At 41.0% G+C, this 20,436-nt stretch overlaps 1 protein-coding gene across 2 annotated transcripts in view; it reads left to right on the top strand.

The window, feature by feature from the left end:
* bcl11ba (BAF chromatin remodeling complex subunit BCL11B a) overlaps positions 1-20,436 on the top strand; it is a 47,376-nt gene that overhangs the window by 9,792 nt on the left and 17,148 nt on the right. For both annotated transcript variants that reach the window (XM_043263236.1, XM_043263237.1), the window contains exon 2: positions 3,735-4,124. In XM_043263236.1, the coding sequence (XP_043119171.1) occupies positions 3,735-4,124 (390 nt within the window). The remainder of the gene's footprint in view (positions 1-3,734; positions 4,125-20,436) is intronic.

Consider the following 20,436-nt stretch of genomic DNA (forward strand, 5'->3'; position numbering starts at 1 on the left):
ATCTCAGTTCTCCTTTATTTTCCTAAGAAAAAAGCTGATTAGACTTTCTACACAGAAAACGTCATATAGGTTTTGAATGACATGAGAGTGAATGATTGACATCTTTATGCGTTTAACTCACCTATGGATAACTCGCCAGACTCTATAGGCACATCCAAGACTTTGCCGTATGTTTACATGATTACAACACCTGGTGTGTGTGTGTATGTGTGTACGGGGGTCCCTTCTTTTGAAGTGCGTACTAGCGGCATTGCTTGCAAGCAGCGTGTTTCCTGTGGTTGGCACAGACAGAGCAAAAGAAGGGGACAGAGGGAGAGAGAAAATTTCAGCTGCACACGTTCTTTACCACTCTGGGTTTTTTCTCCAGCTGTCACTTTGATTCAGGTCTGTGCTAGACCTATGACACATTAAACTAACGCTTTCCACTAGCGCACCTCAAAATTCTCTCCCACAGTACAAAGAGGCTGCAATCTCACTCTAACCTCCTGTTACGCAGTTTGAGAGCTTATAACTGCTTATAACTTCTTTTATATTATTGTATAACTTATAGCTGAGTCTAACGCAAATGTCAAAAATATACTCTGTGGTTCATGTTGTCTTTTTGAATTTGTAAATTATTTGCAAATTACCTCTTCCTGTAGTAGTGTTTGTGAATGCATGTGTGTGCGTGCGCATCTCTGCTGGTGCAGCTTCCCAGGATGCACAAACGCGTGACACACAAACATGCACGCATATTGCTCATGTACATGCCCGCAAGCAATCTTTATTTATTGGATCGAATGCATATGCTTTTTTTGTGCATGTACTCACAGGTGCGAGTACAGTTACAGATTATATGTAAAACAGTTTTTGTTGTGAGACAGAAAAAATGATTTACAGACGAGAAAAAAAATCTTTATATAAAATTATATATTGAAAGTTTCATTTTGAAAGATTTAAATAATAAAGATTTTTAAAATTAGTTAATTTAATTTTAAAGGTTTTTATTGAATTGTGAAATTGGATATGTAACCTCCTTACAAACTTCTCACAAAAAAATAAATTAAATAAAAAAATACCGTTAATTTATTCTTAATACTTTCTTATTACTTCTGCTTATAACAAAAAGTCTATGATTCACAATAAATATTAAATATTTAAATAACAATATTATTTATTAGTAAATACAGTGTAGCCACATTTTAATGGAGTGTATTGCATAGGTTGATGAGTCTATGTGCAGGCCATTCTCTTTATTTACATGCAAACTAATTTAATGCACAGATGGCCTGATATTGCCCAAAGGGGGTCTTTGCTCCACTCCTATATATCTGAGTCGGGGGGGCTGGATTTGAGGGGGGTTCAACTATCTTAGTCATCTTCAGCTATCTCCTTCATTATAGTGCGAAATCCGAAAACAGTGCCATGTGCACGCAGATGTAAAACGTACATGTATTTTGTAATGCTTTATTAAATCAAAATGCTTTCTTAAAATGATTGCTAAGTCTTTAGATGCTGTTGTTTAACAGGATGCACATCTAAAGCCGCTCTAATGTAGTGTGTATCGTCTGAAATAAAGATAAGAGGGGGTTTAGTGGTTTCGTTTTCAAAGCTGCATTCTGAGCTTGACATTACAAATCTGTCCGCATTCATAATTTGGACCGTGGACAAATTGCAGATGGATGCGCAGGCTGCTCGTAATTTATCATCGAAAATTAGTGGTTAGCAGGTTCCTCTGGGAGATGTAAACAGGGCTACCTGTGTTGTGTGAGCAGCGTGGTCCGTTCCTCCATCTTTGTCTCTATCGCCTTCTGTCTCTCCTCGCGGCGTTTCTCAAAGAGCCTTCTAGGCCTTATATTGGTGTAAAGTGCGCAGGCCAATTGTGAACATTAAAGCAGTCTAATAAATGAATTAGAAATTCCACAGGGTTGTTGTTTCTTTAAAAACATCCCACATTTGTCCTTTAGGCTCTGACAATTTGAGAATTCCTCCCTTCATTCTCCTCCTAGATTTATGTGCACTTCAAAAATCCGCACTTGCTAGCTGTGTGGCTCTAAGTGTTGCTATGGTAGTGTTTTTCTTCTTTTTTTCCCGCTTTCACCCAAATCATGCAGCGTGTTGAGTAGAGAGAGCATGAAAGCAGTGACAGGAAGCTGAAGAGTGTAAAGTGGCAGTCAGAGAGGTGTTTGTCTAGATCTTATGATTAGTATGGCGCAAGGATAAGCTGTCAAATGTAACATCAACAGAGCTGTCTGTCAGGGGGTCCCGAGGGGGCTTTGTCAAGGGCCTCTACTGTCTTTGATAAAACTGCTCTTGCACTCGGCGTTGGGCTACAAAGGGCCGATTGTGGCCGCGTGCTGAAAGGTGAGGCTGAAATTTCAAAATGGAGGCAGAGGGACTGAGGTTGTCCGGCGTACTCTGTGGTTTGTGCGCCCGCCGCTCCGCACTGTTTATCTAGGTGACAGAATCAACCAGAAGATCTGCAGGGCCTCTTGCTCTCATGGCTGTGCAAATATCTCTCACAGCCAAAAACGGAGCCCTCCCTCCTTCCTTCTTGCTTTTTTTTTTTTCTCTTCTTTCTTCTCCCTTCAGACTTTCTGTTTCAGGTCTGGCGGTCTTATTTTCAACCTTACAAATACTGTATTGTATATTAATAACAGCGCCTTGCTGTTGGGTCTCGGCCTCACATATGGATGTTTATCAAGAGTTGGCTGGTTACAGGACAGAACACGCTGAACTGGACCGAGGCGCCTCGTGTGTGGTCGCTGGGATGATTAAATTTAAGTCGGCCTTTATTTTTTGCTCTCGAAGTTTAGTGGGCCTGTCGTGGGACGTAGGTGAACGCTTAAACGGGCCCCAAGATTCATTTCCTTCATTTTAACAAGCTGCCAAAAAACGAAATGCTAAATGACCTGACCCTGAACTCATAGGAAATGTGTGATTACGTCTCAAGTTCCACGACATTTGTATTTTATTTCAATTTCCCTCACTGATTTGCTGATGTGTTTTTATGAATTAGAGTGCGAAGACGATTAGGGATGCATGGATAGATGTAAATACAGTGGCAAATTATGAGCTAAAGATGAATCAATGTTTGTTAATGCATTAAATTGGCATAAAGTGACTAGTGCATTTCTGAGTGAAACAGAATATTAAGTAAGAAATAATTTAGAGTGAGACTTGATTTTGTTTTTGATTGAGTGGGGGTGTTTTAAGTTATGCTCATATTATTGGTTAATAATTTTATTAAGTATTTTTATTTCAATGTCCCTTTTAATTCTATGATGAAATAGACAGGATAAATAAGATAAAAAAAAAAGCATTGGTAGACACAGTGACAGCTATTTTAAATATTTATTATGTTATTAAATAATAATTTTACCAAAGAGACTAGTATTTTATTTAGAATTCCTATACTGATGTATCTGATCGAATCTAACATATTTCACAGTGAAACTGAATATTATGTGGAAAATAATCTAGGGCAGGACTTCATTGTAATTATCAGGATCTGAAATCGGGTTAAGCGCATTATTCTGTGATATTATTGGATAATATGTTTCCTCACCCACGTGGCCTTGGTTACACCAGCAGAAATAAAACTCATTTCAGTAGCAGAGTAAGTTATTAAGTTTAAATATTTTTTTAAAAATTAGTTTAGACAAAAATGCTCTGTTTATCTGTGCACAGATTAAGCATCTGTTAAGAATGTCGTATGATCTCAAAACGCTTCTTTCTCTTGTTTTTCCCTATAGCGGAAGCTGAGCATGTGGATGCGGGACTGGCCGTGGCTGATCTCCACTCTCACCCTCACCCACTGCTGGATCCCAGCATGCCTGGGCCTCTGCCTCCGGGCCTGGGTGACCACGACCTCCTCACCTGTGGCCAGTGCCAACTAACCTTTCCCCTGGGAGACATTCTGCTCTTCATCGAGCACAAGAAAAAGCAATGCCAGGGTCTGACGACCGGTCACGGCTGCTACGACAAGATGGCGGACCGCAATAGCCCCTCGCCGCCCCGCACGGAGCTGAGGAAAGTGGTGGAACCGGTCGAAATTGGAATCCAGGTGACACCTGAAGAAGAGGACGAGAGACTGTTGACGCCCCCAAAAGGAATTTGCCCCAAGCAAGAAAGTGGCCTGGCAGGTAGGTCAAACTCTCTCCAGAAAAGTTTTGACGCTAATGAACTCACACGTCCTCTCGCACCAGTGTGTTTTCTAATACTGATGTGCGCAAACGTACACTTAGAGCCTGCAGAGTTGCAGACAAAGGGAGACACGCACTCATTTACCTCGGTAGGACTCTGGGCATCCTGTAGTGATTGTGATACCGCTCATCTGCGAGCCTCAAGAGAGATTGTTTTTCCTTCAGCTGATTTCATTAGGGGAGCCTACGCCGTGCAAAGTGAAACATCACATTACTGACTCAAAGCCCTAAAACCCCCTGAAGGACTCTGGTAGTTGAAACAAATTGTGCAAGACGTGACAGAGAACTCACCCTACTTTCATGGAGAAATCCAGCCTGAGCCATCTGCTTAAAAGGTGAAAAGCTCATTAAAATTCAAATGCTCAAAAAAAAAAAGAGGGAGAGAGAGGAGAGGAGAGAAAGAAAGAAATAGAGTAGGATTAAAAGAGTGAGTTTTCTATTGAATAGGGGTAAAGAGGCAGTTTAGTTTAGTCCAGCTGTAGGGAGAGAACTCTCCCAGTTATCTTACAAAACAGCGCAGTCAAGTCCTTCACAAAGAACCCGGAGGGATCTTGGGAAATGGGTCTCATAAAATAATATTCTAGGTTGGACAAAGTTACCGGGGGAAATGCAGGGGAGCGGCTTATGACACTGCCTCGGTTTTTAATAACGTCGTTTTTTAATGCCTCACAATCCTTATTTGCGAAAGTTACCCGCGGCATCGGAGACAATTTATTCCGTGCCACCACAATGCCTCGTGTATTTAAATGTCTGTAATAATGAGGCCGCTGCTAAATTACTCAGTACCTCACATGATGCAGGCAGACTTCACTCCCAGACTGACTGACTGGCTGGCTGCTCGCACCGAGAGAGTGTTGGCGTCAGTTGCGAAATATGATGCAAGCGTCCACACAGTTACGTGCAAACTGTTCCACTACAGTTCATCATTGATGTTTCCTTTTTTTTTTTTAAAGACTGACTGGTAAGCGTGCACTTTCCTAACCATACACAATCAAAAAAAAAAAAAAAAAAACTTTAGGTCAGGGTTCAAAAACAAATGTTTTAGACACACACACACACACACACACACACACACACACACACACACACACACACACACAAATATAGTTTGAATCAATTTCTGATGGATGTTTGTGTATCTTTTTTTATCTTTTGTAAATGCATAAATTAATTTTTGTTGATGTAAACTTTAAATTACTTATTCCGAATATAATAAATTCTCGCTCTTGACAAAATGTTCTTTTTGTAAACGTTAATTACCTTGCATTAGCTTTTATTTGCGAATAAAAAAAATAAGTATTAGATTATCCAATTAATGTTATTTCAGTCAATGCCATCTAAAATTACTAAATCTCTCTTTCGTTTGTGAAAAGATCTACACTGAAAAGTAGTTTTAATCTCATTTAAACTTCAGAATTTGAAAAATGGCATATGAAAGGTGAACATTTGCCTTTGTAAATCATATTGCAGTTAGCAAGAGTAAATTTTACACCTTTCATTAATTCAGGGCTGGAGAGGGAGGCAGTTCGCAGAGAAGAATATAACGGCAGATGAAACATCCTCTGAAAGTGATTAAGACGCTTGAATGTCAGCTTGAGCATGCGGCTAAACACTCACAGGCTGCCTTGTATTCATAATTGCCTCCCAGCAGGTTAAAGTATTCTTTTATGCTAAACCTTTCCCGTTCCATTTGTTCTCGACGTGAAACAGAAAATGACACGCAAAAAAACACTCAGCCACTCCGCCTTGAAAATAGCAGTGGTACTCTTGCTCGGCAAAGCACAGATCATTTTTCATGAATTTGTTTTTTTTCTTCTATAATATATCCATCTGCCAGCTTCAAGTGGAGAAATGAGAGAAAGCATGAGAATGCGGGAGAGAGAGAGAGAGAGAGAGAGAGAGAGATGTTGATGAGGAAGACCACTTCTGAATCCATCAATAAGGTTCCAAAAGCTAACTCTGATCAGACCGGCATTATATTTGCAAGAGTTCCCTGCTCTTCCAGAACCTCACATCTTTTTTTTTTTTTTTTTTTTTTTTTTATAGGCCGGAGTGCATTTTGATCTTTTCATTAAACCATCCGAGTAACCTTGACATACGAGCAATGTTGTGACAGGTCTTAAACTCTACCGCTTCATTGCCACACGTCAGCCTCCATCACATCAGCCCTCTCTTCTTGGCCTGTGATTCACAGATAGTCCAACAGGAAGAGCATCATTTCTGGCCTTTCGTTCCTGAAGTTAACATTCCCAATATCACGGCTCATATCTTGCGTACATTACTGGCCTTTAGGAGGAAAATCATCCAAGTGATTCTTGGTTTTTGGTTGAGTGAAGGTACTAAACGGCAACTTCATTAAGTCACATATACATAACTGTTCTCTGGAGACTCCGCGGTGATAACTAAACACTGTGTGCTTTGCTCCAGAAACCCTATAATCAGTTGCAAAAAGACCTTGTGATAAAGTATTCTGATTACTGAAATTGCTTTTAGCGATAATTCTCCCAGTGGCTTTTTCTTTATTAGTGTGTATGAAAAAGTCAACGTTATCTATGACAATACGGGACAGCCATTGAAGAGGAACCACTTGAGGGTTGAATTCAATATTTCTCGCATAAATATCAGCAGGACACAGGCTCGCTCTGCACCGTATTGTATTGCCACTTAGCCGTCTTAAGTTTCAGCCGAATTTAATTATATTTAATAGCCCTAATTAAATAAAATATGACATTCTGCATACCCTCAGGCGATAGGAGCTGCTGCTGGGGGCATTGGGAGGGCTTGGTTTGCGCTCGCGAGCCACTAGAGCCCCTCTCGTGTCGCACAGCTAGGTTAAAACAGTTCAGTGGCACTGAAAAATAGGTCCCTGAGATGGCCGACAGAGCTGACTGTTGCCACTGTGCATCATTAAGCAGTCTAAATGTGAAATACATACATAAATAAACAAATAAATAAGACATTTACCACCCAGTAATGCATCTAGATGGCTTGGCCTGGTGAAGTTGGCCAGGCATTTAATGGTACTTGTTATTTAATTATAGATTTCAGATAGAGGTGCTATGAACCGCGGTGCTTTGTTCTCTGTGAGGATGCCTTAATTAAATAGCAATAATTTAATATGATCTCATAAACCAGAAACAAAAGGATTGTGAAATAATATTATGCATAAAATATAGGTGTTTTTGGTAAACTTAGGCTCTCGTCTTTTTAATGCATATTCATGTCTAAATACATGTGGAATGATCAACATTCTTCCCGGGAATATGAGCTTCCTCTCCCATCTCTTTTATTTCGCTTACTGATGTTTAATTCTCAAAATTCGCACTCACTGACTTTATGAGATATAAGTGATCAGATGCAAAATTTGTACGTTTTAAATATGCATGTGCGATGGTGGAAGGAAAGAAGATTGTGTCAAGCTCTGTTTGTCATCTGTTTGTTTGTGTTCTACAGCACCCAACAGGGATGGTTGTGTTTTAGTGTTTGGTGCTGGTTGTAATCAAGCTCTTTTTGGTGTGCATGTGTGGTGATGCAGCCGCGTACCATTCCAAACCAATGTTGCATTTGAGGTTGGCTTAAATATAAGGATGTAAATAAGAGTGACAAATAGACAGCACAAATGTCCTTAAGAGTTTTGATTTGCCCAGATACATTTGGTTACAGTACTGTGTTAACGTGATTATTTTACACATACATTTTGACTGACTTTTAAGACATGTAAAAATGTTTTAAGCACGTTTAGTTATATTTAGGTATGTTTAGGCTAATCACATTTCGGCACGCAAATAGCTATAAGAAGGACTTGTATGTAAATAGATGTAAAATCTGTCATTGCTGTTACAATTTGAATGCTCTTTCAATATTAAAAATATCAAGTAAAAATATAATGTAAAAATATCAAGCTTCCATAAAACAACAACAACCAAAATCTCAAGTGAACTAAAACAAATATTTGATCGTATCGCAAAATCATTTGTTTTTGATAATTCCAATTATTTATTAAAATAAAGTTGAAATGTTAATGCACATTAAGCAGTTTATCAGTTAATTTAATGCTTAGGGCCATCAGTATTAAGGAAGGAATAAACATAAATATATTGCTTTTGTTCTTATTAGAAAGTGACTATTAAATGCCATACAATTGCATTGGTGCTCAATCTAAAAGCTCACAGCAGGCTGCGTCAGTTAGCTCGCATTCTATCACCATAGGAACGCCACCTGGCCACGTGGTGAGATGGTGGACATGTCTTTTGCCATGATGGGCCCCTGTTTCTGTCAACGTTTCACTCTCTCTCTCTCTCAATCTCTCTCCACTCACACCATCCAAGCACACTCACACAGCTTTACACGTCTAACAAGTGCTGCGACAGGGGGAGTTATTTCTGACCCTTGGCTCACCAGATCGTCGCGGTGAATATTTCATGAGACATGCTATATTTATAAAGAAATTTACCTCAAACACTTTCCTCTCTCACCCTGCCTCTCCTTGAGAGTGATCACACCGCTGGGCCCCTGTCGCTTCTCAGCCCGCACCTGCCATTAATGCCGTCTCGAGTCTAGTGCCAGAACCGTTTGTAGGTGTTATGCAAATCGATTCATCAGGAGCCAAAACGCTTGATGTTCGGGGCCTGACATCCTCAGTATCAGCATATTTGATGGTCACAGATTCATTGTGAATGGTAATTAAATGTGCTCTCAGACTTAAAAAAAAAAAAAAAAAAACTTCATTTAAAATTTTAAAGCGTAAAGGAATGAATAGTACTTGAATTAATAGATAATACGTGCAAAACAGAACCCCGTCTTATCGGAAAGGGTGCCACCATGTTGAGATCACATGACTAGCTGAATACCATCACATTATTATATTATTTTAATAGACATTTTTGCTTGCCGAATAAATAATTTGTGGCTGACTATGCACATTTCTGCTTTGGTAAACGAAAACTTTAGCACAATGCTCTACGGTAAAAAAAGAATGTGGGAAAAAAAAACTGAGTGCATCTTTAATTATTTAAATATGCAAATTGATTATATTCTATTTATGGAGCCCACTGTAAAATATTAGCAGTGCACTGAGTGATAAAATGTGGTTATTGTATCTCAATAGTGAGATTGTGGTGTATCTCTTATCTCAGAGCTTTTAATGCTCTGAAGAACGACCCGGTCCTGGCTTTAGTGATACTGAGCCCGGCCAGCCGGTTCCTGTTACGTGCCCTCACTTCCTACCTATTTTTGAGATTTTGCCCAGAAAGATTTGTTTCAGAGTTTCACTTGCAGCGGTGTGGTGCCAGCATGGTTTGCCAGCTTTGTAACTCTGCATGATGTGCTTTGTTTTTCGAATGTTAGCATTCATTTCGATTTCATCTCTGTTTGTTTTTAGGCATTAGGTTGAACATGTAGGTTCCGTGGTTTAGTCGATCTTGCATGTGCAGTTCACATTTTTTCTTATGTAATGTCTAAATTCAATATTTACAGAGGGGAACTGAGAGAACATGCGCTGCCCATTAGATGTTAAACATTGTTGTAAAGCAGACTGAATTTTGAGTACATCAGAAGATGGTATATTTTTCTTATTTTCTGCCCAGCAGAGATGAACATGCACAGTCCAGAATAAACAGATATTTGGATCCTCCCTCGCTGCGCGGAACATCTCAATTGAGAGTACATGTCCCTCTCTCAGAATCAACATATACACTGGGAGGGCTCTTCAATAAATAATGACACAACACAGGCGCAGAGATATCGAAAACATGCTTCCATAATATGACACACATGCCATTTTTTCAATTAAGATTCACAAAGGCTTGGCAGGAGGACGATCTGCCCGGGTGCAGAGGCTATGCCTGAATCAGTGTGCACGGATAGATGTTTGATTTAATATGTTGCCTCAGATACAGCTCTCTTGCTGGTCTTCTTGTTTTATTCCCTTTCTGTTGTTTCAATAAAGCCTGAAGTCAGACCAAGTGGCCGATTTGAAGTGAAAATTGCCCATTTTTGTCTAGTTTAACCGTTTTTTTCCTCGCCTTTTTAAATGTCTGAATTAGCCACATTAGCTATTGGTTTAGATTTAAAATGCAGCATTTGTCTTTTTTTCATATGTGCATTTTGAATAGTACTTCTAATGTGCAATTAAACAAGCAGGGACTGTTTGGTTATGTTTTCCTCGACTAGATGTACATTGCACCTTTTAACTTATTAACACTTAAGATTAGCATTTAAAATTTGCATTAATAGACCTTGCATGCTACATTTGCATTTGAAATAATTAGCTTTTTTACATTACTGCAACCCATAATCAAGCCTGCAAAATCAATTCGATTTATATGTTGAGAGGTATTAGTTTCGTGGCCATCAAGTAAAGTAGATTGTCTGGTTTTAGCAATATCTCTCTTAATCGGCGGTTGATTATGTGGCCCCTTTGCGGCTCATGTCAAACCGTCCTCCATAGTTATGACACGGCCTTACATGCTGCTAAAGCCGTTCCCTTTGGTGAACCAGACTTTAATTTCTTCCCTCCTGTGTGTTTAATCCACTACTTCAAAATTCAGGAAAGTGCTACCTTTACTTAGCTTTTGAAATGCCTTCCAAATCCTTGCATTTGGGTCGTGTCCAGCAGCGGCAAGAACAGGAAAAGCCAGGAGGAGTGAGAAGCTGAAAACGAGAGAGAGAGAGAGAGAGAGAGAGAGAGAAAGAACGAGAGAAAACAGTTTTAGTCATTAATAGACCATAAAAAAGGAAAGCTGCATCCATGTTCTTCTCAGCATCTTGAAATCCTTTTCAGATTTTTGCCTCGTTGCTTTTTTCAGTTAATCACTTTGCATGCACTCATTTAAATATTAAAATTTTCTTTAATCATCAAAGGCAGTGAGCCTCATGCATATTCATATCCGCATCCCCCCCCCCACGCTTCCCCCAGAATTACAGGTTCATTACCTCGCTCCAAAGCCAAACAGTCATTACCAAGAGCCAGCTTTTTAATTGCGGATGCCTGGCCATCATCGCCTTACTGCTAAGATTTAAACTTCCATAAGAATATAAAAAAAAGATTTCCCAAGTTCGAAATAACTTAACATACTTGTTATACATTCTCTGTGCCTTGGAAAAAAGTACAGAGTCTGAGAGAGAGAGAGAGACCGAGAGCGAGAGAGAGAAAAACCTGTTCTTTGGCTGGAGCTCTGAATATTTGTCAAGAGGCTTGACGAAAGTTGCATTTGCATAATGACTTTGTAGTTCTGCATTAATAAAATTTGCATATGAAGCCGTGTTAATTACTCCTGATCAGGCTTTTTTGCATTCATGCATGGTAATTTTCTGCGACTTGCGAGAATTGATGTCCTGGCGTCAGGGCTGTGATTGGTGGCGGTGGCGCTTGTGGATGTGGGGATTTGTGTGTGTGTGTGTTTGCGTATTTGTGTTTTAGGGGGGGGTCAGGAGGAGATGGCGTCGGATGTACCGGAGAGAAAGAGGAGATGGCACATTTGTGTGTTTGTGCGGGCCTCTTTATTGCATCGCTCTCTTGCTGTTGTCTCAGATATCTCCTGTAATTGGTCTAAGAAAAAGAGCAGTCATTTAAACGGCTTTCTATGTAATGAAACGTCATAAAGCAAGCAGAAGAAAACAGCCCCTCAACCGCAGACAGGCATTTCAAATCTATTGTTTGGCCTATTTATTTCTAAACAAGAAGGCTCTGCAATAGAGGGCTTCGGTGTCTTTAACATCTGAATGGAGGACATTGGGAGAATAGAACCAAAAATAGGATCGTTTACCTTCTTAATTTTCATTTTGTTCCAGATCTTCCTGTTTTCATCCTCCTCCCCCCTTTTTATTCTCACACCTGATTGGTTTAATCCGTCTTATTGCTAGTACGCAATTAATAACATTGTTACGTTTCAATTTCTTTTTTTGGTTAACTTAGCATCACCTTGTGATCTTTTTCCTTCATTGCAAACATGATGAAATGTTCCTAAATGCGGTGTCTTTTTTCTTGCTTGTGTGTGTGTGTGTGTGTGTATTATTTTACCTTTGAAATGAGCTTCATTTATTTAGTCCTTAGGGATTTACCTTAATTTAAGCATATCAATTTGTACACTTTTCACTAATGTTACCTTTCCACTGATTTTTCTTTTCCCTTTGTCAAAGCCCTGCTGGGTTCAAGCATTTGCCTATGGAATTTTGGCCTCTCATTTGTGGTTTGGCAAAGGCATCACACGACAATGTGTGTGCGCGTGTGTCCGGTTATTTGTGTATGAGTGAATGCCCCTTGCTAGCAAGATTAAGAAGCGTATATGCGAGTTTCTTTCTCTTCTTTTTCTATTTCAGAAACCGGTGGTCTCCTTGTCATTTTGATATAGCGACAGAATTAAACACAACTTTTACCAGCATGAGGATTCTGGGGTTGGTTCCAAAACAAAGAGATGTGTTGTGAGCCAACAGACGCTCAGCATATGAGCGCTATGCTGCAATGCACAGAGTGTGTGACGGCTCTGGCATACCTGAAGCCTGGCGCTTTCTAAACACTGCCATGTGTGCCATCAGTGTTGTGATAATGGCCGAGAGAAACTTACAACTAAACCCTCAAGGGCAGCGTAATCACGGCCAGTCAATCATCCCGCTCATATTACATGCATCGTATGAGACCTTAAACATCAGAGCGAGTGATTTCTTTGAGGAGGAGGAATACTTGAAAAATAAACATTTATAAAATCATATATTATTAATTTAGTTGAGACAAAATTGTCTCTCTTTCAATTTGTGTGTTGGTCTTTGAATTAAATTGGCCACACCCCAAAGGAAAGGTAATGTACTGAACTATAATTCAAAAAATATTTTTTTTATATATAATATATATGTACTGTCCCATTGGCCCACTAATTTAATTTATATATTTTAATATATAATATCTTATTTATAATATATATTTAATATCTTAACCATTTATTTTAGTGCATTTGATTTCTAATTCCTCAAATTTTAAATTCGCATTCAGCAGTCTTTCTGCTACCCCAGTTCACCCACAAATAATTTGCAGTTTATCGTTTTTGTCACAGGCGAGGGACTGACAGACTTCCCAGCGATCTGTAAAGAAGTAAACAATTCCCTCCTACTGTAATTGTGAGAGTGTAATCTTGTGTGCTCTGGACTGCGTACAAGCTTTAAGAGGTTACTATATCCCACATGAAGACATCAAACAGTCCCTGTGCCACTTTGTGGCTGTCGTATGGCGGGATTTTAGTCTCTCTCGACCACAGGCAGGGAATAAACTTGTCACTAATTTGGACTGTAAGCACTGGCAAGGCTCTGTGCACACGCTGGTGGCTTTCGCCCTCACGCTGGCCTTTGTTTTATTTATTTTTCCGTTTCTTTTATTGTCAGCAGAGATGTACACAGCACACAGATTTCTCCTGCGTGGCTCGTGCGGAATTATTCAAGGTAACCAACAGCTTTTAAATCCTCTTAAGATTTTAGAGTTGAAGCCACTTCTCGAAACCAAATACGTATAGGGTGGTATTTTGTATTTATCTTCATTTGTTTAGCCCCGTCCTCCTCCTGCAGGTTTGAAAGCTGCAGTGCTATTCAGGAAAACTGAGCACCTTCCCGGTTTGCCTTTTGCATATCGTTACAGAGGCTCCATCAAACTGACAGTGTTTGTTTTGTGAACTAGTCTCCATGAAGATTTGAATTTGTAAAGAGGGGGAGATGCCGGGGACGAGAGCGTATTGTAAGCCCCTCAGGCTGGGTCTAAGCAGGCCTAGATGGCAGTCCCTGTATACCTCCCTCTAAAGCCGCTTTGGCAAAAGTGGATTGGCGCCGCAAACAATGGGGCGGGTGTAGAAAGCAGTGGACAGGATGGGATTACCAGGTTAGCGCAGGTTCCTCCCAGCGTTTGCACATTCTCCTGGGCCGTTCAGGCTTTTTGACACGCCGCGTCTGAGGGAATTAGTCCATCTCGCCAGTTTAAATCCGAACCGTCTAATGAAGCCTCTCAAGCCTGGAATACTTCCCACAAAAGGGTGTTGCCATTTAGCAGGAGAAATCACCACTTAACAAAAGCTAATTTTTCCCTCTGTTAGCTTGGGAGGATTAGGGGCCAGCAGTTGAATAATACAAAGTTTGTGGATCATGCGGAGAGGTGGGGGAGAAGCTTTTAAGAGTGAAATTAAAGCCTGGTGACAGTCTACGGAGGGGCTGTTTGTCACTGTTGAAGGTAGGAAGCGTGGCAGAGTGCGTTCGGAAGGACCGGAGCGCTCTATGGAGATTGCGTGTGCTGGTGTGCGCGGGCGGGCGGCACAGCTTGACGAATGCGTGTTGATCCCCTTGTTTAGGGGGTTTTAAGTCTACCCAATTTCACATGCTAACGGTCGCAGAGCAGGCCCTAGACATTCCATCCTGCCAGAGTGATGGCTCTAGCCGCTTTAAGCTGAAATGCATCCTGCAATATTGATATTTGTTCCCCGTGGACTTCTCTCTCTTTCCCCCTCTGCCTCTCTTCCCCTTTGCTTTATACTGTCCTCTGTCTTTCTTCTTCTGAAACCCCCGGCATGTAAAACAGCAAAATGCCAGGCCTGTGTGGATATGGCAGACCTATAATCATGCTTCTCTTACAGTAATTGCTCTCGTCTGTGGAGTTTAGAGAAAGCGCTCTATCAAAGCGCTGGCTGGAGCAGGGGATCACGCGCTGGCATCGTTCGATTGTCCCGTGAGGCACTCTCAGGTTAACCCTTTCCCTCGTTTTTCACCGTGACGAACCGATTGGCGTTCTATGAGTCTGCTGCCATTTCCAAACTTTCCGTCCACCCGACCCTGTTTAGGTTTGGCACACGCAGATTTCGAGAGTTTATTTTGTTCCTCTGTGGGTGAATTCTGGTGTTACTTTACTATTTACTCTACACGCGGGAGTGTCTGGGTGGCAGCGTCGTGAAACTGGAGCAAGTGTCTGCTTTCACAGAACGCAGCGTTCCCCCCGATTACTCATCAGAGGCTCAGGCTTGCGCATTTAATCCTACCTTTGTCTTTATGAAAACACAATAAGCTCGATGAGACGCATCAAATTATTCCCCTCGAAATTGCATGGAAACAGTGGCCCCTTTAATCTATTAAAACAATATGGCTGCCCATGCTAGCATTTTCCTCACTTCAAATCAATTGGATTACTTTTTTGAACTCCTGAAAAACAAAAAACAGTAAATAGCTGCGCTCGTCTGATAACTTCATATCTTTGACAAAAGCCGCTGTTGTTGCAACCTGTTGGAAGGCCAAAACCACCCATTGGCAGGCTAATTCATTTGCTAGCTCAAGGACCTTTTAGCTGTAAACAATGCTGGACCTCAGCCAACAGCAGTCACTTATTGTGCTTTAATACACGTCCTTCTGATTAGATGCAGGAAAATAAATCACTTTCTTCAGCACTCAAAGCCACCAGAGAAACCCGCCGGTTAATCCAGTGAAATTGCTTGTGGCGGTTGAGTGGAGTAGAGAAGAGAGTCTTGTTATTTTAAGATGGCACCCCTGTTGTCTGTATAGAAAGGTGTTAATGCACCTGGCATGACTTGAAGGAAAAATTGAAGATGAAAGGCATATCTTTCAGGTAATTGAGCCACTTTTGTTTAGTTACCCTCTCTAATCTTCTAATTAGGCCAGAGTTTTCTTAGGAAAGCATTATTTGCATGTGGGCAGTTGTGTTAGGCCACCCTGTTCACTCACATCTAAGTCTTTATGAAGGGTCTTTACGTGCAGAATTTTCTTGTGTCCCAGGTGGCCAAGTCTTGGTCGGGAGAGATCTGTAGACCCCCGGCTGGGAGCATCGCTCTGTCCGCAGTCTGTGGCCCCTGTTGTTGGAAGAGGATGCCATGTGGAATTTTGCCTCTGGCGGAACTTTGGCCATCTGCCTAATTTGAAAGTGAGAGGTAGCATGTGAAATTAAATTAAACGGAGGCCAGTGCATCAGCCCAGTTTAATTGGGGCTGGAGAGTCAACTTTCTCTCTCTTTTCGCCAATTCAAACATCACTTCCCTTGATGGCACTAACCGATCTTCTCTCTCTCTCTCTCTCTCTCTCTCTCTCTCTCTCTCCCTCTCTGCTCAGTTGGGCTCAGAAATCAGATAAGAATTGCAAGGCTAAATGAGCATCATTAAAGTTAATCAGCAAAGCTGAAATAAAGCGGAAGGTAATCGGCCTCGTCCGTAGATGGTAGTGATATCAATCAACCCTGTTTAAACCTGAGGTGTGAAATGAGTGGTGTGAAGTCAGTAAAACTAAGCAGCTCTTTTATTTAACATTCTGCTAGCTAACTTTTTCACAGTGATCTTACAATACATTTCTTGTTAATCAGTTTTTTTAATGTTGATTGACAGAGCTTCATCACCTTATCTCACATGACCGTGGTTTTCAGTGCCCGTGTCAAGACGGTGCTGTCTGTGCAATTACAACCTTCAACGTCTAAAATGTGCGCCTGGCCGTCCCAGCTGGCACAGCTCCCTGCCTGCCCCCTGCACATTTCTGCACACACATCACAGGGACCTTTTATAGTGCCCTGCTCTCTTTGTGAAGGGATTGCTGAATGCCCAGCTTTTTATAGTTACATTTAAAGGGAGTTGGATGCTTGGCCCAGCTGGGGCTCATTATGGTATACGCCATCCAAAAATGCACGTGTAATTAATTCGCTCACACAGGCCCCCATCTTCCCTCGTTGCTTCGGCTCCCAAGACCCGCCTGGCCTCCGCTCTGTGCTCCTTCTGCATCTCTGAAGGACTCCTCGGCGGACCGCACAAGTCTCTGCTCACGATCAATAACCCAGCAGAGCAATAACATGCATGTGGATCACCCTCTAAAATCCAAGGGTTGCACTGGCAGAAAGCGCTTGGCTTTTAGTAATTTCCGGTTGATGTGGAATAAAAGAGAATGAATCATTATCCTTTCAGTTTGCACAATGCCTTTTTTTCTCCGTCTCTTTTCTTGCAGTCCTCTTTGGGTGTTTGAGACACTTTGACATTATTTCAGGGCCATGCTCAGCCATAACAGAGCTGGAATCAAGGGAAGACGGTCCGTTTTGGCTCTTATTGTGACATCGTTCCCAGGCAGTGATGTAAATTCTCTCAAATGAAATGAATAGCTCAGCTAATGCAATTTTTTGAAGTCCATTTTTCCCTCTCTGCTAAGGCAGTGCCAGAAACCATTGCTCTCTTTGACAGTGAGCATTTTCCAGTTTTCTAGTGTCTGACTGTCTCTGTTCCAGCTCTCCTTGATGGCATGGACTGGGGCAACCTAGTTAAATGTTTTAGCGGGTTTACTTTCTCATTTGCTAAATCCATGCTGCACTTTGTACCACTAATTTGACTTGTACATAAAGTGAGGAGTTAAAACTGGTTAAAGCTAGAGAAAATGTGTCATTATATTGTTTTGGAATATGCTAGCTGATTTCTGGCTAGTGATTAGCTGGTGGACTGACTAAGAAGTTCTAAACAACAGCTTAAGATGTTAAGACCAGCTGGTTTGTTATTAGATTGTCTAGCAGCCTGTACCAACTAATGATCAGCTAAACCTACAGCACCAAAACAAGTTCCAAAACAAATATTTACCAGCTGGATTTTATTGGAGATTGTTATTTTGCAAATTCTCATATTCTCACTGATTTTCACAGTATGGACATTTTTCTAAATATCTTCTTTTGTGGTACACAGAAGATACAAAGTCATACAGGTTTGGAATGACCTGAGGGAGAGAAAATGATGACAGAATTAAGGGTGAACTATCCATTTAAGATTTACCAAATTAACTCAGTGCCTCAGGGTACTATTAGTTCACACACCTGGTCTATAAGAACGAACAATCCCTTAAATTTAGTCCCAATGTTTATAACATTCTAGAATGCCAATGGTTGACCAGTTAGAAACGAGGAGTTGATATTTAAAGTTCTTCCTTTGCTGAAGACCAGGTTTTGGGAGGAGAGATGGGGGTGTTCGAGGAGTTCTGTTTCTGGCAAATGAAAACAGATTGGACTGGTTATGGGAGAGGGCCTGGTTTCAGTTATACTGGAGACAGGCGTACTGTGTGAATGCCATACCCCCCACTACCACCACCCTTTCCTCCATTTACAGTCTCTGACATGTTTTTTCCAGCATTACTTTCTGCTGTGCTCTTTTCTTAAGCTTTTTTTTTTTAGCTTTTTTTTCCAGCCCCCTTTTTCACTTGGGAATTAAACAGAAGGAGAGCAACTCACGGCTCCTGTAATCTTGCTCACCATTTTGAGACATTTATTTTTGTTGTCAGGGAAAAAATTGGTCACAAAGAGTTAAAATCTCACTCACAAAGAGCATTTTCAAGCGTGTGGTTTGACACGCTGAGCATGCCAGGGTTCATGCCGCTGAGAGTCATGTGATTATCATCATCTCTTTGACATTGGGGCCATTTTACAACTTCGACTCACGGTTATAATCATCCCATGAGAAAATGTTTTCTTTGTGCTGACAGGGAGGGGTACTTTGTTTATGCTGACTGGAGCACCCAATTTTTCTTATTATTTTGTCTAGCTGAATGCTCTACAGACAGGGATACCAAACACTGCTTGGGTAAGGCAGACCTGGCCCCGTGCATTTTAAAAACTCCCGGCCTGTCAGTACACAAACCTCTGTGTTTTGTTTGCTAATTAAAGCTACATCATCCTCCATGTTTGGTCTGGCTCAGTGATTTAAATATTTCATGCAGTTTGCAGAAAGGCTTTAGTTACAGTCTTTTTTGTGTGTTGCTCTAAAACAACATTTACATTCAGTTGCAGTGCAGCCGAGTGCCACGGAAATGAAGTGCTTGTGCAATTAGTACGTTATTGCTAGCCGTTCCTCCCTGGTCTGAAGTGCAGAGTGGGCCGGGACACAATGGCTGGCGCGATTATTGGGTGCATTTGGTACGCCTGATTACATTTTACAGGTGCTTGTTAAAGCAAGCCTTTCACACTCCCGACTGCCTGATGATAGGAAGCACCTCTCGCACAGGTCATGTGTTTATGTACGCTTGTGTTTGAGTGTGTGTGTGTTTTTACCACTCCTGAGGTCCAACAGCCTCGGCTGCCCCTTGTCTCGGTGCAGTCCATCAGGTGCAGCTTGCGTGTGATCAGGCCCTTATAAGGGCCGTTTATGATAGAGGACACACATCCTCCCCCTTTCTCCAGCCCCTGGATTCCTACTCTAACCCATGTCTGGTCTGAATCTGCTCTTCCAGGACACAGCGCACAGGTTCTCTCTGTCTGAGCAGTGTAAACACAGAGACCTCGGCCAGAGCGCATGGACGCTGCCTCCAAAACCACATAAACACACTCACAGGTTTGTTCATGTATACTTATGAGTTGACTGCTAATGGTTTTAAAGGTGCTGTTAAGTGTTGTTAGCTATTCTGGAACTTCTTTTACTACACATTTATGATTAACAGATAGAAAGTTCCTGAAAAATTCTAAAAAGAAATCAGCTTTTTGGTTTTTCAGATGTTACTGTCAGATAATAGTGCCAACTTTCTTACAGCACCTTTTAATTTAGCTAGTTACTCCACACTGACCACAAAAGGTCTATGTGTCCTAAAACATCTGCCAGTTTTTGAACTCAAATTAGATATTATTTAGTTTATTTATGAAATTGAGAGAGAGAATTTACACTAGTAAGGCAAATGCTCACAAAAAGTCTTTTTTTTTTTTTTTTTTTTTTTTTTTTAGTAGTAAGGTATTTAGCTGTTTTGTTGCTATGATTATGCTTCATAAGATATCCTGCTTATTTTTTCGGAATGCAAGCATCACCTGGCTTCATGCACCTCTCTCGAATTTCTCCCAAGCTGGCATCTCTGCACCAAAATTGCTGGGTAAATAAAGGTGCCCAACCACAAGCCAAAACCTAATTTTTGCTCTGCCGTGGGAGACATTTTTACACCCACTACTGAGGCCGAGTGTAAACGTGTTTAGGAGTCCACAGACCGATCAGCGAGGCAGATGTTTGAGTCACCTTCCTCATACATTAGTCTGACAATTGCAGGAGTCAGTCTAGAAGAAACTCAGGTTGCTGCATTTTTTTCTGTTTCTGCCTATAACACAACAGTTTTAGTTCTAAGCGGTTAAAGCTACAGGATTTATTTTTGATATAGTTCAGAGGTTGCTCTTTCAATTAAGTATCAGTTTTTCCCATGAATTCTTTAGGAGAAATGACAATAAGAAATTATGCTGTTATTGCTGTAAATCTGATTTGATTTGCGAAGGCCAGATAATGCGGTCTTGAAAGAA

The sequence above is a fragment of the Puntigrus tetrazona genome, chromosome 17 (genome assembly GCF_018831695.1).
Source record: "Puntigrus tetrazona isolate hp1 chromosome 17, ASM1883169v1, whole genome shotgun sequence".
NCBI classification, from domain to species: Eukaryota; Metazoa; Chordata; class Actinopteri; order Cypriniformes; family Cyprinidae; genus Puntigrus; species Puntigrus tetrazona.